The 13,439-nt window shown below is 34.0% G+C and overlaps 1 protein-coding gene across 4 annotated transcripts in view; it reads left to right on the top strand.

Moving 5' to 3' along the window:
- Window positions 1–13,439, top strand: part of LOC145691048 (uncharacterized) — a 462,802-nt gene that overhangs the window by 191,566 nt on the left and 257,797 nt on the right. For 3 of the 4 annotated variants that reach the window (XM_081766666.1, XM_081766665.1, XM_081766664.1), the window contains exon 2: window positions 745–1,294. In XM_081766666.1, the coding sequence (XP_081622792.1) occupies window positions 822–1,294 (473 nt within the window). In that variant the 5' untranslated portion in view covers window positions 745–821. Of the gene's footprint in view, window positions 1–744; window positions 1,295–13,439 lie in introns of those variants that run through there. The other variant, XM_081766675.1, reaches the window with a different exon arrangement.

The following is a 13,439-nucleotide window of genomic DNA, read 5'->3' as shown; positions in this document are numbered from 1 at the left end:
TGACATTTAAACGCTGGGAAACCGAAAATACCGAAAAAAGAAAGTCCTGTAAATTAAAACATACAATAACGACTGCAAAATAAATTTCTTTAGAAATTGCTAGCGCTATATGTATTTGAGTAAATACGAAAAGTTGCAAAAAACAAGTAAGTGTGTGTTTAATACGTGTTTAAAAGGTTGTCTACATTTAAGTGAAATATTTGTGTAACGGTTTTTCGCATATTTTATTTCAGAAACATAAGCTAGTAATGTAGCAAAGGAAATTTTAGTATTTATCGTTTTCTTTCCTCATGCAACACTGTTCGTAGATAGAGAATTTTTAACTTTACTTAGGAAAAAGAGATTTCATAAAATGTACCTATGTATAGCAAAAACAAAGATATTAATGTGGATGAAACATAATATAGGCCTATAATATACTTGTGTGTAAGGTCTAAGAAAAATATATTAGGTTTCGCTTTAGCAAGTCAGATAGTAAAGAAAGAAATCAAATATTAAGCAGTATTTCCATATTTCGGTATGGTACTGAATTTTCGGTATTTAGGTATTTTAATATTTTTGTATGAGTTGTAACTAAATTTCGGATGCTTTAATATACTGGTTTCAGTATATTTTACATCCCTAATCCAATCCCAAACTATTCCATGCACTGACTAAGTTAACTAAAATGGTATTCATTGTTGTCCTCTCACGGCTTTCCATAAGTTTTGTTAAAACAAAAAGTATTTTTCTTATTGATTTCAGGTTTGTTTGGTGTCCTTTAATATTATCTGCTGAAGGTTTCAAATCTCCAGTTTCAAAAGCTTCTTTGTGCTAGCGAGATGGCTTTTGATCATTTCAACTTTACTTGTAATGTAATTGAAATGGAAGCAGACGACGTTCCTGTTAAAGTTGAAGTGAAACCAGAAATTGAGACACCTGAAGAATGTATTTATGAACTGTATAATAGTAACACAAATGATCAAGAAGATCCTCTTTCACTACGTGTTGAATGTATGGAACGAGGAAGTGAAACGGAACGAGAGAATCTCACTTCAGAAAGTAATGAGGAGAAAACAATATCAGATTCGAAATTAACTCCGAAACCAATATGTTTGGTCAAGCGTTTATCAACAGATGAAGTACTTAGAAATGCCAAACGTTTTCACAGTAACACCAAGAAAAAATCTTCTAATTTTACACACAACACGAAAGAGTCAAGCAGTCACATCTTGTCCACTATTGTAGATAATAACAGATCCGACGACGTTGAAGGAAATAGTAATCGAGAAGGATACAGTGCCCAGGCCCTCAGGTATGTTTAAATGCATTATTTCATCAGAGTTATGTCCTTGTAAATATTTGTTTCAAATCGCTTTTTTCGTTGTAGTCTGGTTCACACCTGAATGCATGTAGTTTCTGCACTTGGTTTATTTACTAATCTTTATTCTCAGCCCACAGTTTCCTTGATAATAAGGCGGGGATCGCGTTTCATCACAGTCGTACTGATCAGTTCGGGATTACACACCCGAATTAATGTTCCTTCCCGGCCAATCCCCATGCAGCCAAATGTTGGGACGGAGAAAGTTTCCCAAAAGTTCATACCTACGGATCCAAAGTACAGTCCTGAGGAATGCAGTGTGTACTTGTGGGCGATTTCGTATCGTTTTCTACATACGATGCTTTGAGCGAAGCCAAGTGCACAAACACATAGATAAACATGCATAAGCTTCTGAGAGAGGCTGTTTGAAGAATTCTCCCGTTTTATTCAAGGCTGGTTGATCAATTCGAAGTTAACACAAACTGCCTATCTTGTTTTTTGAAAGCAATTGATGAGCTTCAAAAACGGAGTCATCCTTTCAATACTTAGAATACTTACTTAAATATTTATTTTTTCGTTTACCTGAACCAGAGTTAATAGAATCGCAAAATTTGAACACATAATTGAACTCAAACTATTGCTTAACTTTATAAGAAGTGAGACAGTTCGGCAGTTAAATAACTTTCCAAACGTAACAGAAAATTACTATAAATCTCGTTCTTACATTAAGCCGTAAGTGTAGGAAGGAACACCCTGGATATTCATCGAAGACACTGAGAATTCACCATGGGGAACGGCATATTGGACAACACTGTATATAGTAGAGCACATTTCACTTGTCTGACTAAGTATAAGGTTATTCACCCTGTATTACGTTAAATTCAGCTTTAGGCCACCGTGAATAAAGTCTTTTGTTTATTTTGTTATTATACTTCTTTATATCTGTCCATTTCATAGGCTTATTTTCTTTACCTTTTTTGTAATATTAGCTTCTCGCCATAAATATATATTTCAATATGTTTCTCAGTCTTTTTTATTGAGTGTATTATATGACTTCATATATTTAGAAAAACAAAAGCATACTAAAGAACGTAATTACCAAAATACTTAAATACTAAACAGTAATACATGTTGTGTGTGTTGCTTTCGGAAATGTTGTTTGTAATTTCTTTTTCTTTTTACGGTAAAATCTAAATTGCAAACGAATGTCTGGTATGGTATAATATTGTGTGTATGCAACTTTTTTTTACAATATTTGATCCAATCGGAAAACCGTTTGTGCAAACTAAAATTCATTTCATTAATAATCAAATGTTAAATCATAAGCATTCTTTTCGATATCACATTTGAGTATAATATATGTATTCAAAATTTCAAATTTCAGTGTTTGTCTTCCTCAAACGACAAAGTGTACAACACATTTGAAACATTTCAGATGAATTTAGAATCACATGTCAACTCAGAAAATAATTTCTTCGACCTTCCCATTGCTTAAAAGCCATATGTCAGAAACATTTTTATTTTTCTTTGTGCTCTTAGCAGCATTAACAACGTAAATTTGCATTTTCAGTAATCAGAAATCAATATCGACTGAAATATTCCGTAGGCATTGATGTTAGTGCACGGATTTCTACAATATTGATGAACATACCATCATTAAATGAAACGCTTATAACATTGTCTTCAACAAGACTTTTTACTCGCAATAACAGTCATCAGCTTATAACACACTAAGAATATTCACAGGTATTAACCGTAGACGAACATTATATGAGGGATACACTACCCACCTCAAATTATATCAAGCATTTACAATAATTATTCTCTACTCATTTCACCTTAACAGGCTAGGTATTCGGAAAGTGAAGAAGAGTAACCATCATCCCCAAAGGTGTTCTGCCCTTTACTACCTATAGCGTCACGTGTACATCCGCACATTACAGTAAATCTAGATAAAAATGCTCTTAAGTAGCCTTTTAGGATTTCAAAATTGCCCTAAGTCACTATTTCTGCTCGACTGCCATTCAAATAAACTTAATTGCATACAACGCAAAAGTGCTTCAAATACGATCATTTTGTTCACTCAGTGACTATTTTTAATATCCACGTGCGAGGTTAACTCATGCCTCTTAAAATGAGTGTACTTTAAGTAGCATGTGTTCATGTGATGGAAACAATGTATTAAGAGTGTCACTGAATTTATTTTTTCCCTGCACAAATTCTACATCGTCTTGAAATTCACTAATTTCCACGCTCCAGCGTAATAATCTATTATTCCATGGTTTGAAACATTTAAGGAAGAGAAGAGCATGTTGATCACTGACAATAATTATACATGTTCCTAATGACATATGTTTCCATTTTCTTAAAGCGTAAATTACTGCTAAGCATTCCAATTCTGAAATTGTGTACCGATGTTCGCATGGTGTCAAAGTACGGGTAAAGCACTGAATAATTCGCTTTCTGTTACCCCGCCAAAGTGTACAGCCCAATCCGACTGTTGAAACATCCACCTGAATGTAAAAAGGTTTTAGATAAGCTGCACGTGTTAACAAAACGTTGCTGCAAATATCCCTTTTAATCTTATTAAATGATTGTTCACACTGTTCACTCCATTGCAATTTCCGGGCTTTAGCCTGCAGTTCACAGAATGAGGCTGCTTGAGTAGCGTAATTAAGTAGAATGTTCTGTTACCACACATATAATCCTAATGCAGATTGCACATTTTAACATTAGTTGGTGTTATTAATTGCTTAACTGCTTTGATTGTTTCACTTTTTATTCCGTTTGGGCCAATAATATATCCTTAGAACGATAATTCCGGCGCTCAAAACATGCTTTTATCAATATTCAGGGTGATGTTGCTTCCTAAATTTTATCGGAAATTATCTTTAATAAATTCAAGCGTTCCTCATAAGTGTTATTCGTGACCAACTTCTCATCGGTATATCTGGTGATCTTGCTGTGTACGTCGACCTAGCACATGGGACGTCATTCCGTTAAGGTCAGTGTAAAGGGACAAATTTGCCGATAGTTGTCGCTACAGTCTTCGTATCTCTCCCATGTATTTTTTACCATTGACGAAAATTTACAACTTCTCTTACATATTTCAGCCTAGAGACCATTTCTTTTAGAGAAGGAATTTCATAACCTATTAAAGGGAAGAATCCGTGTCGATTTTTTAATTAGAATTTTCATCATTGTTGAAACAGTTCCACTCTTAACAGTTTGGATATCTTTTTCAACAATGAAGCCATTTCAACATTGAAGAAAATTCTAAATAAAAAATCGGAACGGATTATTGCCTTCGATATATTATGAAGTTCCTTTTCTAAAAATTTGACGTCTGTAGGTTGAAATCTGTAAGAAAAATAGTGAATTTTCCTGAAAGGTAAATAATACATGGGAGAGATACGAAGACTGTAGTGCCATCTATCGGCAAAACTTGTCCCTTTAAACCAACCTTAAGGCTTGTCCACCTTATGGTATCCAAAGGGTACTCCTGATATTGATACCACTGTCTCTCAAAATTGAACGCTGTATATAGTTGAGATTTCGGATGCAATTAACTCCGATGGTACGAAGAATGGTGTTCCAGAAGGGTGGTGGACAGTTTTCCTGCAATTTAGCCAACAAAGCTATCGTTTCTGGTTTAATTTGCCTCAAAACTGAATGTTCATTAATAGATCTTACATCGATACATAGCCTCTGTTTATCATTAGGGGGCGCGGTGGGTCAGTGGTAAAGCGTTCACCACCGGTACTTGGGGTCCCTGGTTCGATGCCAGCCAGCGCCGTGTGGACTTTGTGGTAAACAAACACCCGTGCTCGTGGTTTTTCTCGGGGTTCTCTCGTTTCCTCCCTCTTTCTTCATTCCACTATTTCACTCATCTTTCATCAATACCGTCTCCTTAAGCTAACCGGCATAATCCTGGGACTTAAAACTCAAAACTCGAAACTTAAAACTTTCATTTCATTTGCTATTGTTCTTTGGTAGAACTAAAATAGGGTTACTGTCAATAGATTGACAATTTGTGATAATCCCCAGTTGCAATAACCTTTTAGTCTCACCTCGTACAAAAGGGAAGTATTTGTACGCGATCGAATACTGTTTTCTAACCACTTTTTTATTAGTATCGATTTTCATTTTATATTGAAATTCTTTGAACCTGGCGGAGTAATTCGTAAAAATATCTCTACACTGAAACAATAAATCAAGTAAATGCTCTTTTTTATTTTGTGATCTTGTTTGCTTGCACGACTAACAGCTGCTCTCAATTGCTCTGCTGATGTTATTCGTTTAACAACCGTATCATCCTGATTACAAGTAATACTACTAATGGGTGGGTGTTCTGTGTTGATATTTTCATCAGCTGATTGGACCAAAGTGTCATCAGCATCACCACAATTATTTTATTCAACGGGCAGAAAAGAGACTACTACTCTAATGTCGTATTCTGTTATGATTTAATGTTACCTTGTCTAAGGTTAATGATACTTTGTAATTGCGCAGATGCATTCACACCTATAATAAATTTCTCATTAAGGTCGGGTACATCAAAAATTTCTAATGTGAATGCAAGTGATTCTTTTTAACGTTGACGACGGTCCTTCCTCTACAATTTCTCTTAAACTTCCCACTATAATCTACAATGTAAACGTCTTCAGTTGATTTTAATTTTGGAAATGAAATATTCTTTGTAATTTCCTTCCAAAAATCATAAGATGCTAGCGACGTTTTGCTATTGTCTCACACAATGTTCTTATTCTCTGCCGTTCACACTCGCGTTACTGTAGACAGAATATTGTTGAATATTGGCCGTGACAAATTTTCTTCAAATTTATCTTCTTCTGTGTCATTTCTTGCATCCTGACCTAAATCCGACTCAGATTCAAATGTAAAATTTCGAACGCGAAATACGTTTTTGGGATTTGACTACTTTTTCTCTCTACGGATATCCCAACTTGAAACCCATCTCCATTTAGTTTTCCGGTCTCTCATCTCACTGGTCTCGAGTTCGGTCCCAGTTAGTTCTCCCATTATTTAGGTTTTTTTCATTTTTAGCGTTAATTTCGTCGACCTTGTTTATTTCCTCGATGTGGCTGCGATTTACGGTTATTATTAGTAGGCCAATTGTTATCCCTATCACTGCAAAGCTCTTCTGAACGATCTTGTTCATTATTCGTACGCCCATTCTCCCAGTCATTATTCAACGCGTTAGCTTGGTTCCGTCGATTATCATTATTGTTGTTATTTCGTTTTTTTCCTTTGCTGGCCTTTTTGCGACGTGCTTATCCGTTTATCTTGCTGCACTCAAAAAGAACAATTATCCTTATAATTACTGCTGCTGTACGTGTTATAACCTCGCCTTGCATTATTGTTTTCCGTTAACGTTAACGATGTGTGCCACTAATTTTGAATGCGCTCACCAGAATGGACAAGTGATTATCTTAAGGTCATTCTGCCCAACCTTTCTTGTGGACTTCGATTATGGCATTAAAAAAGAGATGGGTTGAGATAAAAAGGGAATTTAAATTGAATTCTTCTAAGCATTTAGTTCAAATTTAAAAGATTATTGGTCATTAATTTATCCCCATCGAATTTCAAATATTAGGGTTTTATTTTTCAGTTTTCTGTAAATACCCATCATCATCGATCCGCCAGCACAAGAAGTCAACGATACTAACTCATAATCGGGTACGTTTTTTTAAAATGTTATGATTTGTTATTTTACAGCATTTGTAGATTCAGGAACGAATTTGGAAGCCAAAGAAATTACAGCATTTAGAATTTTGAAACAGGTACACAATTTAGAATCGGAATTCGTAATATTATACTAAACCGCCACTTTTGAAAATTAAAAGTATATTCCGTTTCGTGTAAAGATTCTCCGTATCGAATTCTTGTTAGAATGTTTGTTTTTGCATGATTTATTCATTCTCAGGTGTTTCCAGTTTTTCGAGGTGATAAGCTATAATCAATTTTTTTACGTTATCCTATTTGGAGTTTCATTTATTTTCCCTTACATTTGTGCTTGTTTATCTGTCCCCATGCAATCATATCATTAGAGAAATGATTAGGAAATTGAAGATATCTACAGACTTGTTTAGAGAAAAATATTAAATTAAACTTAAACTAATTTCAAAATAACTTTTTTTTTTTTTTTTTGCTTTACTGCTGTTGACGTATACCAATGATGCACTGAATTTTGAATGCGAGTTTAATTTGCCAATGACACATTGTAAATTCAGTAAAATTTTTAGCAATATTTAAAATACTTGGCGATTCTTATTTGGCTTTGCAAAACTATTCGTCAGTTTGTTTTCCTAAAATGAATATTCAGTATGTATTTGTTGCAATAATACTGAAATTTAGACATCGATTGGGTTCAGCAATAGCGATATTATAATTCGAGAAGAGTTTGGAAATATTGTAATACAACCGCTTAAGGAAACCACTTTTGTCTTTTCATGATATAGTGGTGAATCAGGGTGGTGACCGGTTAGGATCTTTAGGTATGTGCAATGTTTGCCAGTTGATTGCATATCTCAAAACTTTGTTTAAGTATTTAGTATATGTCATGTTAAGAAAAGACAAGATAAAGTAAATAGAAGTAAAATTGACGTTTGGATTTTAGACCTTAACGTAATGTTTCGTTTCGATTTAAGAGGAAAATAACTAAATACTATCCCTACTGAGTCTTGAAATAACTATTTTCTACTTTTGTTGTGCCGCTCGTCGTGAATTGGCTTCGGTAAAAGGAAAAAAAAAAAAAGAACTGCGCACACTAGCTGTGTACCCCAATGGTACGACACATACCACTAGATTTGACCATATTACCGATAGTACTTTTATTATCAAATGCACATGCCAGTGAGAGCGCATAATTTGGCCATTGCTCATTTTTCCCAAAGGGATTTCTTGTCATTTTCATTGAATTCTTTTTGTATAATGCCTCCTGTTGACAACCAAAATTGGGGTCGGGAAAATTATACTCAAATGTGTCATGGTAAGAATGCATAATCATTCAACTATGAATCGTTAGGAAAATTTGGCCACTCCTGCATACTTCAGGCTGATAGACAGTAGGTTAGCGGTCGTTGAGATTAGCGATCAATTCAATAACCTATATATTTCTTTATATATATATATATATATATAATTGGCTTACACCTGTGACGCATCAGTTTACAGGATAGCGCCTTATGGGCTTCATCACCTTTACCCCATTTATAATATATCGAATGTTTCACGAATAAGTAGTCACGTTATAGAACTTATATATATATATATATATATATATATATATATATATATATATATATATATATATATTCATTTTAATTATTTTGTGTATTTATGTGAAATATATAAATGTCAGATAGAATTTTGTTTCACGATAATAATTACCAATGTATAGATTTTGTCTAGCTATTAAAACTTTCCCAATCTTGTAGTAGATTTTTTGTGTTTTGTAATTGAAAGATGATTAGTATTAAAACTTTGTTAGAATATTTTGAAATGTTTTGTGTTAGGATACTTTAACGATTTTTTTAAATGACATATAATTAAGTCGATGAAGCTGTTTACAAACACGAAGAACACGTATTAAAGAAAGCCAGATAAAGTCATTTTGTTTCAATGATCCTTAATCAGTTCTCCCATTGCTCAACGACTCACATATAAAGGAGAGCAATCTTAATTTCGTTTCGAGTATCTCATTAATTAAATTTTAGCTTAGTCTTTATTTTCCTTCATTATAAGCGATATAATGGTAAAGAAACTTCCGTTATATTATTGTATGAACAAAATGCACTCAACCAATGGCGAAAGCGCTTATTGGTTCGAAAAAGAGAAGTTATTGTTTCAGTTTCGACTTGTCAATAACCTGACATACTAATAAATAATGAGGAATTTAATTCTGCATATTAAGTTGAATTTCGAAGTACGAATTTGGTCTTAATATGCAGAATTAAAATCTTCATATGAAGTTGAATTTCGTACCTCGAAATTAAATATTCCGATTTTAGCAAATAACGGTAACAATGTACGATGCATGAGTTTAATATCTGATTGTTCTCATAATTATTAGGCATAAATTAACACTGATTACCAACGGGACACATGTATCCTATAGGAATTACTCATAATTCAAACATAATTGGAAATTTTGTTTTAGAAAGTTCTAAAAAAAAAAAATATGTTGTTCTTCCATCGGTTAAGGTGTAACCATGAGACTGTTTAGTTTGCAAAACTGAAAAGATGTCAAAAATATCCCAGATTAAAGGAGTCGTACACATACATATAAATGAATATTCACGTGAAGAAAATTGGTATTCAAATGTTTAAGTAGGCACGTGGTTATTGATAGTGCTCATTGAGTGAACATAACAATCATTGGAGGCAGTTCTGTATTCTTCATAACGACAGTGAACTGCATTCGAGCAGAAAAATATTTTTGTGCTGTTTTAAGATGCTAAAAGGCTAATATGGAGGAGCATCTATTACACATTTACTGTTATAGAATATGTGTACGTTAACGTGGTGCAAAGGCCACAGGGGAGCACACATTTAGAACATAATGGTTAATTGTCGTCAATTCTTTAATACCTTGTTTGTAGATACTAGAAGAGTAGAAAATATTTTTTGTAATTATTCGATAATTTCTAGAGGTGGATAGAGTATCCTTCATGTAATATTTACTTGTGGTTGATGCCCATAGATGGTTTTAGTGTGAATAAATTTGCCATTGCCAGTAAAATGTCTTGTTGAAGACAACGTTATAAGTGTTTGTTTGAGTCATCAATTGTATGTTCACCAATATTGTAGAAATCCGTTCAATAATGTCAATGCCTACGTAATACTCAAGTCAATATTAGAAACGCAAATTCACTTTCTTGTAGCAACTAGTAATTTAAAGAGAAAGAAAAGGGAAATGTTTCTGTTGTATTGGTTTGAAATAATGACAAATTCAAAGAAATTTTGTGAGTTGGCATGGGATCTTATCTCGTTTGAAATGTATCAATGTGTTTTACATTTTGTCGTTTGAGCAAGGCAAATACTAAAATTTCAGATATTGAATAACCTCGTATCATTTTATTATTTTTATGCTTTTGCCATTTGAGAATTTTAGTAGTCAATGTACTATCAACATAAAGATTACCTTACCAAATGTTCGTTTTGAATGTTCTTTAGATGCATTTTTACTTTTGTGTATGAATATATATTATTTTATATAGTTATATCTAATATTAAAAGGAATTTTTAAATTTTAATACCTAATTGTTAATAAAGTGAGTTCAATATAAATTAAATGCTTACTTAGTGAATAAATAAGATTTTGAGAAGGCTATATTAGAGATTAGGAATAGAAGGGCAACCGGAATAGATAATACCAATCGAATTCATTAAAAACATGGGAGAAAAGGGAAAGAACGAATTGTTGCGACTTTGCAATGAAATATATGAAACAGGAGAGTGGCCAAAAGACTTTCTCAAAAGACAGTCATGATACCGATGGCTATAAAATCGAACCCAAAAAGAGGTGAGGATTATAGCACTATTACTCTCATATCTCATGCTGCTAAAATTCTGCTACTAATACTGAACAGAGTGTTATATAGAAGAACAAATGAAGAAGATGAGGAGGAACAATTTGGGTTCAGAAGAGACAAGGGCACAAGAAATGTAATTCGATTATTAAGGGCAATCTGTGAAAGTTTTAAGGAAAAGGGAAAGAGATGTATGTTTTCTTTTATGATCTAGAAAAGGCTTTTGATTGAGTGAATTAGAAATTGTTGTTGGGAGTTCTAACGAATATAGGGTTGGAACTGGAAGATAGAAAACTCAAAAGAAACTTATACATGAACGAACAAGTAAGTCCTAGGATAGAGAAGAGACTGACGGAAGCGAGTGCAATTGGAAGGGAAGTTCGACAAGAATGCTGCCTCTCGCCAACACTGTTTAATGTCTATCTAGAAGGGATAGTGAAAAAGGGCTTACATCATGATGGCATTTCGGTCGGAGGTAGAATGATTAGTTGCATAAGATTTGTAGGTGATATGGGGCTTGTTGCAGAATCTGAAAAGAAAATCAATAAAAAGTTAGAAAAAATGAGGAAGGGATTTGAAGAATATGGGATGAAAATAAATGTTAGAAAGACAAAAGCCATGGTGATTGGAACGAAGGACTCTGTGTCAAATATAAAAGTGAGAGGGGAGAAAATAGAACAAGTGAATAGTTTTCGATATCTGGGTAGTATTCTTAGTAATGACATGAAGTACAAACGTGAAATAAAAGGAAGTATAGGAATCGCGAAAGAGGCCTTTAGCAGGAAGAAAATTCTTTTTTGAGGGACCTTGAACATAGAGTTGAGAAAAGAGTCATAAAATGCTTCGTGTTGAGTGTTGTACTCTATGAGGCGGAAACGTTGACATCACGTAAAAGTAATGAAGATCGACTGGAAGCCTTCGAAATGTGGGTGTAAAGAAGAATAGAAAGAATTGGGTCGGGTGGAAAACGAACAGGAGGATGTTAAAAATAGTGGAGGAGAATAGAACACTTTTAGATATTATTTAGAAGAGGAATTGGTTGGGCTTTGCCAAAGAAGAAATTGTATCATCAGGGACGTCCAGGGACTATCGCGTATGGTGGCGGGAAAGAGAGGGAGGAGCGAAGGAAACTACAATTAATGGATGATACAAAAACAGAAATATATGTGTGAAGGAAGAAGTTAGAGGAGGACCCTGAAGCATGGAAGCTTCCCAGCTGTGGCAAGTGACCTGCCAATAAGGGCAGAATACCTATGATAATAATGATATTGAACAAATATTCTAAAATGGTGCATAGACACGTTATCATGCACCATCATACACACGTTAGGAATTTCGATCTTACCGTCCAAACCATTATCTGACTACACTACCGGAATTAATATACACATATTTTATGTTACTATTTAGTATTTAAGTATTTTATGTGTTTATGCTTATTTATGCATAATATTCGTGTTGTCTAATATGTTTTTTCATACAGGGTGTTTCAAAACAACACCGGCAAGGTTTCGGGTGTGCTTCCTGACACGAAGATAAGGCGAAAAGTAGACACCAACCTGGGTGCACAAATGTTTTCTTTACGAGTAATAGGCTGCCGAAAACAAGAAAAATTGAAATATTAATAGCTCCAAAAATATGGTAGGCCCATAGCTCCAAAATTATGGGACCTACCGCATTCGGGTCAAGGCTTCACTTAAGAACTATGTGTACTACCCAAAAATACGTATTTCAGAATCTTAAGGTAATCAGGCAGCAATGTTTGCAGATCGAGTTTGGCTACGGTGATATAACTTGAAGTGCTCAAAAACTACCTCTATAAAAATTGTTGCGAAAGTACCGCAGGATTCTGAAGCATGGTTATTTGTACAGGGCACATACTAGTTCTTAAGTGCAGTCTTAACCCGACTACAGTAGGTCCCATAGTATTCGAGGTATGGACCTGTAAAGTTGATTTTTTTATGAAAGAAGCATTTGTTCATCCAGGTTGGTTTCTTTCTGTCTTATCTTAGTGTGAGGAATCACATAGCAAACGTTACTGCTGTTGTTTTGAAATATCCTGTACATATATAAGTTTATACACTATATTCAATGAAAATAATTGAGAAACATATCGAAACGTGTAACCATCGTGAGACACCAATATTTGCAAAACAAATTATGAAAGATAAAATAGGGCGAGATGGACATATACAAATGAACATAATAAAAATGGTAATAATAATAATAATAATTAGAAGAAGAAGTGCATCGTGTTTTACTATATACAATGTGGTCCCAATATGCCGTTAACCCATATTGAATTTCCATTGACTTAAATCCGTATACAGGCCGTTCCATAATACAGCGACTAATCTAGTGTCACTTAAGTGAAGTCCTAATCCTTCGAAGGACAGGATACTCTACGAACATCGAATCAATTTACTCAGAACCATGTGAGCGTGATAAACGATTTCACGACTTTTTTGAGGCTCATTAATTGTTTTAATCAAAAGGAGATAGACAGTCTAAACAGTGCAAGCTTTCAGCATTTTAAATGGACCTCTTATGAAGAAAATTGCGGAAACTTCCTCTCCCGCAAGCATATA

This window comes from Thermobia domestica, chromosome 7 (genome assembly GCF_964235325.1).
Source record: "Thermobia domestica chromosome 7, izTheDome1.hap1.1, whole genome shotgun sequence".
In the NCBI taxonomy this organism is placed as follows: Eukaryota; Metazoa; Arthropoda; class Insecta; order Zygentoma; family Lepismatidae; genus Thermobia; species Thermobia domestica.
This window is presented reverse-complemented; position numbering and strand designations above follow the sequence as displayed.